Source organism: Aspergillus lucknowensis (genome assembly GCF_044049455.1).
Source record: "Aspergillus lucknowensis strain CBS 449.75 chromosome Unknown BJX67scaffold_16, whole genome shotgun sequence".
Classification (NCBI taxonomy): Eukaryota; Fungi; Ascomycota; class Eurotiomycetes; order Eurotiales; family Aspergillaceae; genus Aspergillus; species Aspergillus lucknowensis.
This window is the reverse complement of record NW_027263560.1, coordinates 313,282-329,439: the sequence shown is the minus strand read 5'-3', so window position 1 is coordinate 329,439 and position 16,158 is coordinate 313,282. Positions and strand designations below refer to the sequence as shown.

General features: G+C 50.9%; 4 protein-coding genes across 4 annotated transcripts; 2 read left to right on the top strand and 2 right to left on the bottom strand.

Annotated features, from left to right (window-relative positions):
• Positions 1-340: 340 nt before the first annotated feature.
• BJX67DRAFT_72913 (putative sugar transporter) lies at positions 341-2,637 on the bottom strand. The gene is made up of 7 exons (XM_071035353.1): positions 2,169-2,637; positions 1,966-2,065; positions 1,901-1,913; positions 1,638-1,855; positions 1,439-1,588; positions 989-1,392; positions 341-933 (listed from the first exon to the last, which is right to left on the bottom strand). The coding sequence occupies exons 1-7, from the start codon at positions 2,452-2,454 to the stop codon at positions 368-370; spliced, it is 1,737 nt and encodes a 578-aa protein (XP_070886959.1). The 5' UTR covers positions 2,455-2,637; the 3' UTR covers positions 341-367.
• A 3,104-nt stretch (positions 2,638-5,741) lies between these two features.
• On the top strand, positions 5,742-7,373 carry BJX67DRAFT_371668 (MCT family MFS transporter; the record flags this gene model as incomplete). The annotated part of the gene is made up of 2 exons (XM_071031117.1): positions 5,742-7,129; positions 7,208-7,373. 2 exons carry the CDS (start codon positions 5,742-5,744, stop codon positions 7,371-7,373), a joined length of 1,554 nt encoding a protein of 517 aa, XP_070886958.1.
• A 344-nt stretch (positions 7,374-7,717) lies between these two features.
• On the top strand, positions 7,718-9,924 carry BJX67DRAFT_72767 (uncharacterized protein). The gene has a single exon (XM_071035351.1). It carries the CDS (start codon positions 8,013-8,015, stop codon positions 9,729-9,731), a length of 1,719 nt encoding a protein of 572 aa, XP_070886957.1. The 5' UTR covers positions 7,718-8,012; the 3' UTR covers positions 9,732-9,924.
• Positions 9,925-10,880: 956 nt separating this feature from the next.
• Positions 10,881-15,538, bottom strand: tcsC (putative two-component osmosensing histidine kinase (Bos1)). The gene is made up of 3 exons (XM_071035352.1): positions 15,436-15,538; positions 14,657-14,896; positions 10,881-14,546 (listed from the first exon to the last, which is right to left on the bottom strand). The coding sequence occupies exons 2-3, from the start codon at positions 14,888-14,890 to the stop codon at positions 10,899-10,901; spliced, it is 3,882 nt and encodes a 1,293-aa protein (XP_070886956.1). The 5' UTR covers positions 14,891-14,896; positions 15,436-15,538; the 3' UTR covers positions 10,881-10,898.
• Positions 15,539-16,158: the final 620 nt, after the last annotated feature.

Here is a 16,158-nt window from a genome sequence, read left to right as displayed (position 1 = left end):
AGGGGCATTTAATTAGGAACACTACCAACTACGAGCAGTAGTATAGTGCATTTGGGTAGTACCGGCAGGGCTTATTTTAGAGTCAGGTAGCATCTAAGTAATGAATATATTCCTTTTCTGTTCATGAGATGGTATATGTACATTCAATCGCCACGGGCCACGACCGGAGGAGCAAGGGCTGGAAGCAACACAACGCAATGACAAAGGCATATATCAATCGCCTGACACCTGGTATCAAGATGAAGCAAATACAAGACGTCGTCTTGTCAGCTATAGCCGTGGTGACTAGTAATGCCGCCCGAAGCCGAGAATGAAACTTCAAGCCTACACTCGCGAAGATATCCTTCCCATCCTGGCCTTTGTACATCTATAAGGTCTGCTTCCCCCGCGTCTCAATAGGAAGAAGACACATCGCTGCAAACGCAGCCAAGAACAAGCCACCCGAGGCATAAATGGGTGCGTTGGGGTTGGCACTCCCACCGTAGATAGCCACGATAGGCGCACAAAGACCAGCGATCCGGTTCAAACAGCTGCATATCCCCGAGCCCGTACCGCGGTAAGGAGCGGGGAGGACCTCAGGCGTGTAGGCGTACAGAACACCATACATGATGTTTTGGAAGAAGGCTTCAAGCGAGGAACATAGGAGCTGGACGTCAGAGTCGGTGGACGCTGTGAAGCAGAAGAGGAGGACACCGGTGATCAGGGTGGAGATGATCATTGTGCCTTTTCGGCCGATATATTTGATTTCGACTGTGTAGCAGGCGAGGACGGACCCGGGCAAGCCGACAATGGAGGTGATGGCGTAGTTGCGATAGACAATGGACGTGGGCAGGGTGGCTTCACCGCCGACCCGGGACAGGTATTGTGGGAGGAAGGCGTTGAAAAGAGGGTAGCCCATTCCGATCGTGGTCCAGCAGAACCAGAGGAGCACAGCTGTTGGAGATTAGCCTGAAGATTCGAAGATTAATCATTTATGAAAATAGCGTACTGGAAATTCCGAGTTTGGTTGTACCAAAGAGACCCCGGATGCGGTTAAGAGAGAACTTGGATAGGTATCGCTGGACGATTTCCTTGTTGCTAAGAGATTGTGTGTTGGTAGCTTCTTCCGGATAGCCACCGATCTCATTGAGAATCTTCGCGGTGAGCCAGGTTTTGACGCCATTCCTGTGGGCGACACCGTGAACCGCAGCGACCGCATCGTTCTGACGTCCGCGGGAAAGCAGAAACTTGGGCGACTCGTACAGGTGGAAGAGGAAGAACCGGCAGATGAACATGACGAAGGTGATGGCACCTAGGGTAATGACCAGATATCTCCAGCCCATGTTCTGCTCCTTTGTGCACGGTCCTTCGGACGGGCAGGTGTAGTTCGGGATGAAAGCCCAGGCCAAAAGACTATGAATGGTTAGGTCAATCAAGAGATATGGCTAACTGGACTAACCTGGAGATCAAGTTACCAACCGGCCACCACACGCTAAGCATAGTCAAGAGATTTCCAGAGGCAAAGGGCAAAAACTCGAGAAAGAGAGCTCCATCGACGGGCAAATTTCCACCCACTCCCAGACCCAAGCATGCATACAGCGCGCAAGTACTGTATTTTGTCAGTCCTTGATCTAAGCCACCGATCTCCTGGAACTTACCCGATCCAACTGGGGCCACCACCAGCGGCGAGACCAAACACTCCAGTGATCATGAGAGTGAAGTTGAAGGCTGGACGACGGCCAATGATATCTGAGGCAATACCCCAGAAGGAAGCGCCCAAACAGAGACCCAGAAAGAGTGCGCACGTGGTGAAACGGACGTTGTTCTCGTCAACACCGAATTCCAGAGACAGTTGCGGAAGTGTGAGTGCAACACCCTACGAAATTAGCAGGGGGCATTGATCGTGGGAAGGTGGCCATACCTGAAGCCAAAGACTGTAATCTTCTGTCAGCAACAATAACTCAAGCTTGACTTTGAGTAACTTACTTGTCTGCGAGCCAACCGAATCCACAGAGCACAAACAGCTCCCACTGATAGCGGCCCATACCAATGTCCTGGATGGCCCTGTTAATCACTTTTGCTTTGCCTATATGTTCACATTAGATTCAGACTCCGCTATTCGGTGATAGGGCTACCCAAGAGAAAAGCATAATCAAAACGATTATCTCTCTTCGAGAATCTTAACGTACGGTCATAGGCGGAGTCATGGCCTGAGGGTGCGATATCATTCTCAACTTCAGCGCGCAAGATCTCCAAAGTCAAATGGCCTTCCTGGTGGCTATGGATGGAACCCACGCCATTCTCCGCAGAAGAGGACCTATCGAGGCTCCCACCGTCAGTTTTCTCATCAGGGCCTACTTTCTTTTCCGGATCGGGACTAGATTTCGAATGCGCGGGGGCACTTGAGAGGGGCACCACCACTCCGGGAAATTCGTGGTGGTCGTGTTTCGAGAAAGGATTGATTCCGAACGGCATGGTGACGGGCTTATGCTGCAATGGACAGGAATTTGGCACGTTCGATCCGATATCGGGGATATTCTACTGGAAAGGCTGCAGTGGCTGTAAAAGGCAATCTATATCGTCGGAAGGGTCGCTAGCGGAAGTCACTCGGGTCAAGCTTGAAAAGGTACGGCTATTGTCGCTAGGGCCAGACGATGGGCGCAGTGGCTCTGGTTCGAATCGGAGGCGATGAAGATGGCGATGCGCTGCTACGGTATAGCTGAATATCAATGGCCGGGACTATCACCTGGTCGTAACGCAGCGTTGGCAACAGTAGTTAATAGTAAGTAGATAAGAAAAAGAAGGAAGCAAATTGAGAACCAGAAAGTCCAGGCGGCCTCTAATGACAGGTATATGGGTGGTTGTGCTAGATAGAGATGACGTTGAGCTTCTTCCCCGTAGAGTTGAATACAGGAAAGAGGCCTTTTCGAAGAGTGGAGGGAGGGGACGGGAAGGGAACGACAGCACAAGCGAAAAAAGAAAAGACGGGGAAAGATGGGAATTTATGAGCGGAGATCTGGGGAGAGGAAAAGAAAAGAGCGAGAGAAACAAAATGAGGGTGCTCGTGCCCGTCCATTCACCTTGCGTGATGGGATGGAGTCTGAGTCCGACGGAGCATAGATGGGACCGGTGGCAACCTGAACTAGCCCACCTTCCACTTCCAGTCACTCTACGAAGGATGTGAAAATTCCCTCTTGTCCAGACTCGAGTAGTGGTTCGTAGTTCGTGCGTTCGTGCAGTCTTCTTCGAGTCTGTACAAAGATCCTCAGTCTCGGCATACCTCTCACTTCCCTTCCAGAATAGTGCCTCCTCGAGAAAAGAAGCAACATGTCAAGTATCGGAGCCTTCCGCCTCCGGAGTTCCGAACCAAGCGACGGCCAGGGACCACTTGGCACAAGGTTGGCGAGTCAGAGGCTCATCCGACAAGGTTGGAACTTGGGAACCAAGTCAGGGCGGGCTCAGCGAGCCCTGTCGGAGCCAGACGCTAAGAAATTAAGAACGCAGCCACCAAGCATCATCCCGACCCACTGAGCGGCGGTGGCTGTCGCCGAGGGAGTCTTGGGATCACCTTGGTTGACCGGACGTCATGCACTATCCCCAATCCGGACTGGGCACTCCGATCTCAGTTCGACCAAAGGGCACAACTGCAATCCTCGAAGGCAACAGGATCATCATGCATGTCGCTCAGCACAAGGAACTCGAAGTGAGTAAGGGAGAAATTAATGCTCCTCCTGCAGGCCTCAATCAGCACCGTGGGTCGTGGCGGGCACAGCAACATCAAGTTTTTTTAAGTTTGTTTTTTTTCCTCGATTCCTGTTACTAATGCCAACATTCATGCCGTGATTCGAGCATGAGAAAATTTTCCCCCTGCAAAAGAACTGAGCGCGACCTTCTACCTCCAGAAAATTCAACGGGCATTATGAGCACAGACTACATTCCAACGTCGCTATTTTTCTTTTGCCTTTCGGCATGCAGATACTCTCAGAGTCGGATCCCATGCCGTTCTTGGCATGAAAGCCAGATTATTTTACTCCCATGCTCGCGACTCGCGAGCACTTGAGAGCCGAAGGCACCCGCTTTTCCGGAGCCTATCCACATGGCTCGGAAAGCGAGAAACGGGAAATATGCACTCGTGTGGCATGCCGAGTCCGGTTCTGTACTGGGTGATTCCGAGCAGTCCTCCCTCGATTGAGCCCCGCTGGAGTAAAGCGTTGTTGTTATAATAAAGAGGTGTTTAAGACTCTCGACCGGGCGAGTTCTTCTCAGACTTTCGAAGTGAGAACAGCTGATCCCGGCCTGCAATGACTGGGACATGGGCACTGGGCGGCGTACCTGGGCACCTGCATCAGGAACTGGCTGCCTAAACGGGAAGTATATTCGCTGTCCACGGGTGCATGGATCCCTGTTACCAGTGGGGAAAACAGTGATAGCACGAGTTTGCTCGAAGCCATCATCGAAAAACTTGATCTGAACAATGCAAATCGGAACGACAGCACTTGCGCATAGTCATTCGCGGCATGCCTTAAGGGGCGAGGCAACTACAGATATATATATATCGACACGGTTACCAGTGGCTCTCAAAATACATCGAACCCCTTCCACCATGGATAATTATGTGTCGGAAAAACGGCGGGAAAAACAACTCCCGCCCTTCACTGTAGCCTTATTTTGTAGAGGTTTTCAGGGTCGCGTGCTTTGTTGGGCATCGGGTTTGAAACCGGCCCGTCCTTCCCATCCTGTTCCATGTTCAATTGCCCCTCACCCAACAAGCGGAATGTAGTCACTGGGCCTTGGCTCTGGTTATGCCTTTGTCATGCATACGTTGGAATAGAGGCGACTAATAATTTTGTCTTTTTGAGAAGCGAATTAGTTGGCTGTTGAGAATTATCTATCCGGAGAATCGCGAGGGAAGTCATGAGGTCGCATTATCAGTCTCTCCATCCTCACTAAATCGGAAAGAGCATCCTGTTCTTATTTCCCGACCGGAGATATGCGGCGCATCGGCTTTCCACGCTCTGTGACTTTGTAACAATCAAATCCTTTTTATCCACCTCCAGCTGGAGCAGGTTACTTCTGTTTTCGGCAGTGGCCCAAGCTCCCCGCCAGGTTGCTCCTCCCCCCTCACCCCTCCAACTCACCAACTCACCAACTCGCCAATTCAGAGCTGAACTTGCAGAAATTCTTCTAATTCTCCGCACCATGGAACCGTGAGTCGACCCCCACCTCTTCTGTTCTTGTCAATTCCCGGGCCGTTCGAATGGGGACCTCCTCCCCCGCGCCCCCGTTGTGCAGCCTCCTCTGACCTTCCCGATCTCGTATAGTGTTAATTCACCACAATGGAAGCCAATCCACAAGAGAAAAGGCCGGAAATGCCATCAAGCAGCCAAGCATGAATCGTGTGAGCTCTTCATTGTATTACCAATCAGAAAGCACACGCTTGGAGGATGCTCCCGAGGACCAACCTCCCCTCGGGCTCAGAAGCCAATAATCGTCGGCTGTTGACTCCAATCGCCAAATTTTACCCTCATGGAGTCAGGCCTTTCCTCCCCGATCTCTAGTCATAAAGATCATCTTGCCTCAAGTGTTTCTTCTTGTCTCCTTTGTCATACTATACACGCACCCGCCGTTCTCTTGGATAGATTGATTTCTCGAAGCCAAGCCCGCCCAAGTAGACGGTGAAGACGAGTCTGTGCGCGACAAGTTGTACGGTGGAGAGGAAGAAGGTCAACCGCGGTCCACTTCGCCCCAAGCCTTGTACTAACATGTCACCCAACATCAGACTGCCCGACAACATCCCATCCAGAGATACGGGACACAGTGAGTCGAGAGACACATCAACCTCCCCTGTCTCCACTTACGAAACGCATCCCAAGTCATCAACCCCACATTCGCAACAGGCTGATGAGAATATTGCACCCGACAGCGCCGACACCACTCGAAATCATTCGCGAAAGACAAACCTGCCATTAGCGCAAGATGACCGCCAGGCTCAGCCAATTCCCGGAGCAGATGTTGACAGGCGGTTTTCTGAAGAGACTGCGCTCGACGGAATGTCCCACCGAGTTCCCGTCAGCCGGGTAACCACCGACGCGGATGGCAACACCTACCCTGAAGGCGGTTTAGAAGCCTGGTTGGTGGTTTTTGGCTCCTTCCTAGGGCTATTTCCTTCCCTCGGCCTACTGAACACCATCGGATCTTTTCAGGCGTACGTCCAAAACAACCAACTCAAGGACCATAGCTCTGGGAGTATAGCCTGGATATTCGGTATCTATACATTCCTGACATTCTTCGGTGGCGTCCAAGTTGGCCCTGTTTTTGATGCCAAAGGGCCCCGTTTACTCGTCCTCGGTGGCTCCATGCTGGTCATGGTGATGATAGTAACTCTGGGCTTCTGCACTCAGTACTGGCATTTCGCCCTTTCAATGGGGGTTGCTGGAGGGATAGGAACATCTATGATCCTTACCCCTGCAGTATCTTCAATTGGGCACTATTTCAACGAAAGGCGTGGTATTGCAACCGGAATTGCAGCTACGGGTGGCTCCGTCGGAGGTGTCGCCTTCCCTCTAATTCTGGAGAGCTTGATTCCCAAAATCGGATGGGGCTGGGCCACCCGCGTCGTCGCGTTAATCTGTTTGGTCTCGGTAATCGGTTCTTGTCTATTGGTGAAATCTCGGCTACCAAAGAAACCAGCGTCAAAGGAGAATGTTCTGCCCGATTTTCGCATCTTCCGGGATCTCGAGTTTACACTCACTACAGCCGGAGTCTTCTTCATTGAGTGGGGTCTCTTCATTCCAATCAGCTTCATATCCTCCTATGCATTGGCACATGGCACCTCTGAGACTCTTTCGTATCAGATGCTAGCTTTTCTCAACGTGGGTTCAGTTATTGGAAGGGCGTTGCCTGGCTTTTTTGCAGATTATGTGGGTCGATTTAATACTCTCATAGTCACAGTCGCGCTATGTCTCGCCTGCAACGCATGCCTTTGGCTTCCTGCCAGCGATAGCGTGCCTGTGATGATTGTGTACTGTGTGATCTTCGGCTTTGCTAGTGGCAGCAACATCAGCCTCACTCCCGTCTGTATCTCACAACTATGCAAGATCGAAAATTATGGAAGATACTACGCAACATCCTATACAGTTGTCAGTTTCGGGTATGTTGTAACCCTCCATTCAATTCTACTTGAGGAAACAACTTGAAGGCGTAGACCAGCCAATACTGACTTTGACAGCACCTTGACTGGAATGCCTATTGCGGGCGAGATCCTTTCGCGCTGCAATGGCGATTACTGGGGGCTCATAACCTACACAATTTGCTGCTATGCTGCGGGTCTTATTTGCGTGACGGCGGCAAAACTGCTCCACGTTGGCTGGCGTCACCCCTGGGTAATTTACTAAGTGAGCCAAATCCTGGCCGTGTTAGGCTCTTTGCTTACCAATTTCAAGAAAAAAATGGCTGTTATTCTCGATACAGGAGGGGATGATATTGATACATGCAACCCAAGAAACGGCCCTTTCCACCGTGAAGTCACAGAGTACGTATGCTTCACGTCTAGGCCCTTATTGCTAGCCATGGTTACGAAGGATCAACAAACTACGACTTTAAGTTTATCGGAAGACGTTTCTACCATTTGAAGTCGTCCCAGTACCTCCTCTCAGATTAAATAAGATTAATGTTTACCCTGGCCCAATCTTCTTCCCGCGACTCCGGGTGAGCAATTCAGACCACAGGATGTATTCCTATAGCCAGTCAGACATTCATCCGCTACCCTCCATCGGAATCAGTCGACGATGGTCTTTTGCCATGTATCATCACAATGATGTCTCCAAAGTCGCCTCAAGCTGCAGCGTCTCCCGCAAGATGCTGGCGCGTCAGTTTCAACGCTCCCTAATGACATACCTGCTTGCTAACATCCTTACATATACCACTCCCATACCCCCCTTTACGTGTTTTTCAGTCCCTTTTTACTTTGTTTCTTTTATTTCACATTGCTTTCCATCGAACCCTTCGCTTTGGGCGATCAACTGTGGCTCAGAATGGCGCACTTCCCCAGCAAGCTCGTCCTCTTTCTTTCATTTGGGACGCTGCTTCGTCAGGCCGGAGCTCTCCCCCAGCAGGTGCCGACGGCAGGTTGTTCTGAGTGCCCCCATCAAACTGTGACGAGTCCTGTCACTCCGTGCCCGACGCCTGTATCACCCGGCCCGCCTGGCGTACCTGGAGGAACTGGTACACCAAGTCAACCCGGAATTCCTGGAATCCCTGGTACTCCCGGTATACCTGGCACTCCTGGCACTCCTGGCACTCCTGGCACTCCTGGCACTCCTGGCACTCCTGGCATCCCTAGTACTCCCAGTACTCCTAGTACTCATACGCCAACCACTACCCCCAGTCACCCTGGAGGGATTACGTCGACCGTGCCTATTAGCACTCCGAGCCATCCAGGAGGAATTATACCAACCGCGCCAACCACTACACCCGGTCAAACCGGCACGCCCGGCGTCCCAGGACAGCCAGGAGGACCCGGTGTACCCGGTGGTGGTGGCCTCTGTTCGTGCCCCTGTCCGTGTGCACCGACCTCGTCTCCGAATCCTACTTCACTGCCATCTTCGCCCCCAAGCTCCCATACCCCTACTAGCACTTCAAGTCCGACGATTACAGGCTCCCCTCCACCTGAAAGGCACGCTGGGAAGGCTGGGTTGTTCGATTTGTCAGCAAATACAAACAAATCTCCAGGAGAGGAAACAAAAACTGTACACCACACTGTTGGCAAGCACTTCGGGGATTTTACTCTGCCCACGGAGACAGGAACGGCTTCTAAACGACCCACGGCGACAGAAACAGACCCACGGACTACTGACGTAAGAGGTAACAAGACTCACACCAAAGATCACACCACTCTTACTTCAGAAACCTTTACAGCAACCACTAAGACAGCTGCGGAATTCCCAGGGGCAAAAGGTAATCAATCGACCAGTGTTGAGACTGGGCATAACACCATGGTGGAGCATTTTTCACCCTCTGACGGAGCCGGACCTCTGTTTGGAGCAGGACAAGCAAACAACGAGACCCCCAAGGGCGATGTGCTCACTCTTCCAACATTATCAGCTCCCAGCTCCCCTCTTGGAGCAGGGCCGGGTACGGTTCCAACGATGACCACTATAGCCTCATTTGCTGCCGACCCGTTCAGAGCAGCTCCCGGGCTTCAAGTTGCACCTACAACAACAGTTTCCGAGCCTCACACCCAAGTGGCTGACGCAACTTCCAGAGTGAAACCGTTTGATGTTTCTACAACCAGCCGCCCACTCCAAGAAGAACCTCTAACCAGCTCGACAGTTTTCATGGGCCCAGAGCAGAATAATAACGACTTCTTCAACTCAGGACTTTCACCACCAGCAGTGACAAGCGACAGCCTTGCAACTCAAACCTCAAAGCCCACGTACACTGCACAAAACGATAGCAGCAATAAGGACGGCAAAGATGGTAAAGATGGTAAAGATGGTAAAGATGGTAAAGATGGCAAGGATGGCAAGGACGAGAAGGGGAATAAGGGTGCCAAAGGGAATCATTCTGACACGCGAGACGACGGTCCCTCCAAAGTATATCGAGGAACCAACGAAACAGACGCTGGTACAGGAAAGGACCATCCCAGCCTCAGCAAGGCCGTTACTCTAACTCCCAGTACGACATCGGCCTCAACATTGACCTCAACATCAACCTCGAGTTCGACGACTTCCAAGACTACCAAGTCCCACTAGAGGCCTCACTCTTGTGACAAGGTGAAAAGAAAGGGAGAGGAGTCAAAAGAAATCCCAAATTGCCATTGTATTTTCTTCATTCTTTAATTTCGGCCGGCTACTTGGCTGCAGTGGGTGTAATACAGTGAGTGCAGTAGATAACAGGAGGCGGATCAAGGGTAGCCAGGTTTGTCGTTGAAGTTATACACGGCCAAGATTGTTTTGATGAATTGTCTCCCTCGAGTAGGCTGGCTCCCTTGGGAAGCCGCAAGAATGACAAGAGTAGTTAAGGATGTCTCCTATGGCTACTAGTGCTTAGTATCAGGTGAGCGGAATGTTCTACTCCATTAGAGTGGCTCTCTCCTCTCTAGACGAAAAGATGTGTATGTAGGAGAAGGAACAAGGAATTAGGTACAATACAATGAGGAATTGAACAGCGAAAGGAGGAAAAGAGACATCCACACTTGGACGAGGAGGTCACGAGTCAAATAGACAAACATATGCAAAGGTACACACCCCAAGGAAGTAAACATGATATTCTTCAAGGAATGGAAAAGGATGCTCGATTTGGGTCGGCTCGATTCCACTCCCGGGAACTGTAGTCTGTAAAAGGCTTCGTTTGGTATTCGAGTTCGAGACGGATTCATAATATGAGGGCCTTCCTCCCTGCCGAGTTTGTTTCATGCGCCAAAGAACACCATTACGCCTGAGGAGTTGGACTGGCACTGCACTGCACTGCTTGTAGAACTGCCGAAATCACAACATGATATACTATGTAGAAAGCCCCCCCCTGATCGACTGTCGAGAAGGATAGAAGCGACAATAGTATGCAAAAAGGAAAATCGAACACCGTAAGTCCGAGGAAGGAGAATCGGATGTCGAAGGAGTCTGTTGTTGAGGTGGTGGGAGAGATGAGGAGTGAGAGCTTTTCCCAAGGGAGAAAGGCTGAGAGAGTAAGAAAAGGATGATGAGACGACTGGACCGATGGAAGATCCCAATCCCCAAAAATGCAATTCTTACGTGCGTGGTGAAACAGGAAGGGTATATAGGATCTGTAACGACGGTCCTCGTAAAGATCAAGCAGAACAAAACGCAAAAAATTATTCTAGACACCCCGCCTCACGAGCTATTAGACCGCAGTAGTGCCTGCTAAGCTAATTAGCTTGTGCAGCTAAGAAAGTTCGGATCTCACGATCTTACCCTATCCAGAGAGAGTTGCTCGCTTCTCTCGGCATTCGGGCTTGCAAGGCTGTGGTTTAAGGCACTGGTCGACGTAATTGATCGGGTTTCCATGCCTGGGCGTTGAGATTTCCCATCTGGCCCTGTGTGAACATGATGCATTTCTCCGCTACCCGAGATACGAGACTCCTTGCTCTTCTCGAGAAGCGAACCGCCAAGAGTCGCACACTTGAGGATGGTCTGCATCATCTGGTTCTGTTTCAGGGGCTTCGACAAGTATTCGTCCATCTGAGCCTGAATACACTTCTCGCGGTCGCCTAACATAGCGTGTGCCGTGAGGGCGATGATCGGTGTTCGGCTCAAGCCGCTATCCTTTTCGTACTCACGGATCTTGCCTGTGGCCTCGAAACCACCCATGACTGGCATTTGGACATCCATCAAGATGACATCGTAGCGGCGCTGTCTCACGGCGTCTACGGCCTCCTGACCATTGCTGACCACTGAGACATTATGGTTATGCTTTTCGAGGATTTTCACGGCAAGTTTCTGGTTAACATCGTTGTCCTCCGCAAGTAGAATGTCAAAGGAGCGGGAGTGGTCCGTCGTGATTGGAGTGGAGCGTCCTTCGAGCGCAGGTAGCATACCGTTGCCCAGATCAATCGGCTGGCAAGGTGTTGTCATGTAGGAGCTAATTCCAAGATCCAGTGCAGACTTCAGGCTAACACACACCAGCGGGCAGACCAATACGATAGGGACGTATTTGAAATCATCGTACGTTCGAAGCATTCGAGCTGTGTTAACAGAATCCACAATGATAACATCGTACGCATGCCCAGACTCCTTGCCCGACGGGTCGTGGATCTCTGGCGGCGGGACATGATCTTCATTACGGACGACCAAGGGTTCCAAATCGAGCTTCTTCAGCATCTTCAGAACATTCTCAGCCTCGTTGGCATTTTCTCCTTTGTCAATGAAGAGGACACGGTGATTCTTGTACGGCAGAAGCTGGGACGCGATTACGTTCAAAGACTGATCTGCCAGTTTCACAACACAAGTGAAATGGAACGTGCTGCCGTGGCCATATTCAGAGGTGACCCAAACGTCACCACCCATCAGGTTGACGAGACGTTTTGAGATAGATAGTCCAAGGCCAGTACCGCCAAACCTTCGCGTGGTTGATCCATCAGCCTGTTGGAAGGTATCAAAAATCAGGTCCAACTTGTCCTCCTCAATACCAATTCCTGTATCGGAGACGGAGAATTCAAAAGCGTATTCATCCGCCGCACATTGCTCGCGATCCGATTTGCAGATGGTTAGCTTGACTTCACCATGCTCAGTGAACTTGATAGCGTTTCCGACCAAGTTCAGGATGATCTGTCGCAGACGGAACGGGTCACCGATAACGTAGTCGGGAACCGTGTTGTCGACTTGATACGTCAGACTTAAGAACTTCTCGTTGGCCTTCACGGCTAATGTCTTCAGAGCGTTGAAAACCGTGCCACGGACCGTGAATGGGATGCTTTCGATCACCATACGGTTTGCTTCAATCTTCGAAATATCGAGAATGTCGTCAATGATCGTCAATAAGCTGTTCGCCAGATTATGCACGACGTTCAACATCTCTCTCGTGTAAGGCTTGAGATCGTCCGTGTCCAGGGTCAGTTGCGTCATGCCAATAATACCGTTCATAGGGGTTCGGATTTCGTGACTCATATTCGCCAGGAATTCGGATTTAGTACGGTTCGCAAGCTCGGCTGCCTCCCTGGCAGCGGTGTTTCGTTGAATACTATCCCGGAGATTCGACACCATCTTATTGATCTTGCGTTTCAGCTCGTCCATCTCACCCGAAGCGTTAACAGTGATGAGTTTGGTGAAATCGCCATCGGTTGCAGCGTCTGTAATCTCGCCAAAGGCGCGTACTTGCGACGTGAGATTTTCAGCCATGGTGTTGACGTCCTCCGTGATTTCCTTCCACGTCCCAGCAATGCCTTCCACATTGGCTTGGCCGCCCATTTTACCATCGACACCGACATCGCGCGCCACCTTCTTCAGTTCTGTTGCGAATTTGGCAAGACGGTCCACCATGTGGTTGATCGTGACTTTGAGTGTCAAGATCTCTCCCTGGGCGTGTACTTCGATTTTCTTGCTCAGATCACCCTTTGCAATAGCTTGAGTGACGTCGGATATACTTCGGACTTGAGATGTCAAATTCTGAGCCATGGTATTGACATTGTCGGTAAGATCCTTCCATTTCCCTTCGACGTTATCCACCTTGGCTTGGCCACCAAGGGTACCATCAGTGCCCACCTCCCTCGCGACTTTGCTGACTTCAAAGGCGAATGTATTGAGCCGGTCCACCATGCCGTTGATCGTGCTCTTGAGATCCAGAATCTCGCCCTGGACATTGGCTGTGACCTTCTTGCTTAGATCACCCTTCGCTACAGCAGTAGTAACGTCTGCAATTTCTCTGACTTGGGTGGTCAAGTTATTGGCCATCCGGTTGACATTCTCGGTCAAATCCTTCCACGTCCCTTCCACATCATTGACGGTAGCTTGGCCACCTAACACACCATCCGTACCGACCTCCTTGGCTATTTTAGTGACCTCTTGGGCGAACTGGCGAAGTTGGTCGACCATGGAATTTATGATATTCTTGAGCTCCGCGATCTCGCCCTTGCAGTTCGCCTGAACTTTCTGGGTTAGGTCACCCTTAGCGACCGCTTTCGTGACTGTTGCGATATCGCGCACTTGTGTGGTCAAGTTATTTGCCATCGCGTTCACGTTCACCGTGAGTTCGTTCCACATGCCCTGCACGCCTTCGATCTGGGCTTGACCACCGAGGACACCCTCCGTACCAACATCACGGGCAACACGAGTAACCTCTGTTGCAAAAGTTCGAAGTTGATCCACCATGGTATTAATAGTTTGTTGTAATTCGAGGATTTCGCCCTGAGCCCGGCTCTCGATTTTTTGGCTCAGGTCACCATGCGCAACGGCTGTCGTGACAACAGCAATTTCACGAACCTGGTCTGTAAGATTCTTGGCCATTATATTGACGTTCTCCGTCAGTTCTTTCCAGATACCGTGAACGCCGGTAATCTGGGCTTGACCGCCAAGGATACCTTCTGTTCCGACCTCACGAGCAACACGAGACACCTCACTACCGAAGACTTGGAGTTGGTCCATCATAGTATTGATTGTCCTTTTGAAAGTGGCGATTTCGGGATCCATCTCCAGAGGATGAATTTGCACCTTCATGGACAAGTCTCCGTTCGCGACCTGCGTAATAATCCCACCAATCTCTCGTAAAGCCTTCTGGAAGGCTTCGTTGGCTTGTTGGTGCTTGCGAAGCTCTCGCTCCAAGAGAACCACATCCTCGTTTTCAACTTTGGTAAGAGCCCGTCGCGTTTGTTCTTCCTGTTGTTGCAACTCCTCGCGAACTTGGGATATGATACCCTTCTGAAAGCTTATTTCCTCCGCTTGTTTTTGAACATGGTTTCGCAGGTAGCTGATGTCTTCCTCCCGCACCAATCGGGTTGCCGATCCGGCTTCCTCCTCTTCATCGGTTTCGTCTGCATCAGTTTCCTCAACGACCTCTGGTTCTGCATCTCTGGAGGATTTCCGTCTCTTATAAGAATGAGTGGATTGATTTTGGTGCTGGATCTTAGGGGAATGGTCAGAACATTCGCCCAAAGAAGCGGAGAACGGTAATTCCCGTTTAGGGTGTACGAGAGGGGTGGGAAGAAAGAGGATGGAGTTGCACTAACAGTTGTAACTTCTATACGATGGATCCGACGAATCAATGCCTCTAGTTCATTCTCGAAAGCGACCTTTGCTAAGCTGGGCTCGCCAGGCAGCCTAGGGATTTTTGTGTCCACACCATTTGCGGAATGTGGAGAGAAGTTGAAGTCGAAGGAAGGAGATCCGGAGGACGGGGCTTCTCTGGCGAGATTCTGAAGAATGGCAGCAGCGGCCGTAAGCGTGTCGTCCGCGCAAGCCATTTTGCCCTAGAAGACCCTGTTAAAAAATCGAACGCATCAAGGCAGAGCTTTGCAAAGATAATTTTAATCTTCTCGTGTCGAGGTGTGTGATGAAGGAGACAAACGTGTGATGGATGATGGGCAGGGAACCAAGATTTGGGGGAGGCGTTGCACGGCAGCTCGACCAGGGGAGAGGGGGAGGCAGCAAGGTGGAGCAGAGGAAGTCAAATCAAAAGCGAGCGATATAGCAAACAAAAGTTTGAAAGGATAGAGAAATCTCGAACGAGGCGAGATGCGGAAAGACGTTTTGCTTTGTAGAAAAAAGGAAGAGGAAAAAAAGGGAGTGAAACGAGCAACTGCAAGATCAGGTAGGATGAAAAAGCAAAGTGAGCTCAAAACCTGGGGGTTGTTGGTTGGACGTGGAGAGGTGAGCGGAGGGGAGGATATTGAACAACCTTAACTCTGGGGGGCGGGAGGAAAATCGACAAAGCTTAAAGCGGCGAGGAGGAGATGCAATGAAAAGAGAAAAGAAGGAGAGCGACAGAAGGAGAGGATGGAAGCAGTACCTGGCGGAAATCCGTGTCACCGAGCGTTATCGACTACGACGACATGGGGCGGGGCGTTTGAAAGATTGGGATGCGATGGAGTTGACAGAGTCGATGGACAGGTCAGGCGTCAGGATCAGGAGAGTTCTTCTTCGCGAGGAAGAAACAAGAGAAAGGGGGTGGAGAGGCTCTCGCTTGAAGACTTTGATCAAGGTAACGCGGTTTTGGGATGGTTCAGAGAGTTCGAGGGCTGAGGCAGAGAGAGGAAGACGGAGAAATCAAAGAACCAGGAATGAAGAATCGAATCAGACAGCGAGCAGGAGAGCAGGAGTGGAGTGGAGGTGAAAGAGCACACATGCAAAGAGAGGGGTTGGGATGGAAGATTGTGATCTTGCGAATTGGGTGGTTCGTCTTGTCTTTACCCAGTCGGGTTGGCTCAGTCTGACCTGAACCGGAGACTGGAAAAGGGGAGCAGAAAGAGGACTGAGTCTCAGTCGATTTCTCGAGTTTGAGGTGGGAGATGGCGATGGAGACCGGGGCATCCCTCGAGTCGGCCCAAGTTGAGTGAGGGAGCTGCATTTCCGACAGTCCTGCAGGAGACAACGTGATCAAGTCAGTCTCGTAGGGAGTGTGCGTTACATTCTCGCGTCCAATTAACTACTTGTTACGAAGTTTTGCCATCTCTTCTTCTAAGTTACGGACAAGAGACAAAGAAGAAACTTGAATGATTATCCGATGATTGCT

Coding starts and splice junctions, on each gene's coding strand:
- BJX67DRAFT_72913 (XM_071035353.1), bottom strand. CDS start 2,454: ATGCCGTTCGGAATCAATCCTTTCTCGAAACACGACCACCACGAATTT. Junction 2,066..2,168: donor CCATGACTCCGCCTATGACC/GTACGTTAAGAT, acceptor GTGAACATATAG/GCAAAGCAAAAGTGATTAAC. Junction 1,393..1,438: donor GTTGGTAACTTGATCTCCAG/GTTAGTCCAGTT, acceptor AACCATTCATAG/TCTTTTGGCCTGGGCTTTCA.
- BJX67DRAFT_72767 (XM_071035351.1), top strand. CDS start 8,013: ATGGCGCACTTCCCCAGCAAGCTCGTCCTCTTTCTTTCATTTGGGACG.
- tcsC (XM_071035352.1), bottom strand. CDS start 14,890: ATGGCTTGCGCGGACGACACGCTTACGGCCGCTGCTGCCATTCTTCAG. Junction 14,547..14,656: donor ATCGTATAGAAGTTACAACT/GTTAGTGCAACT, acceptor CCTAAGATCCAG/CACCAAAATCAATCCACTCA.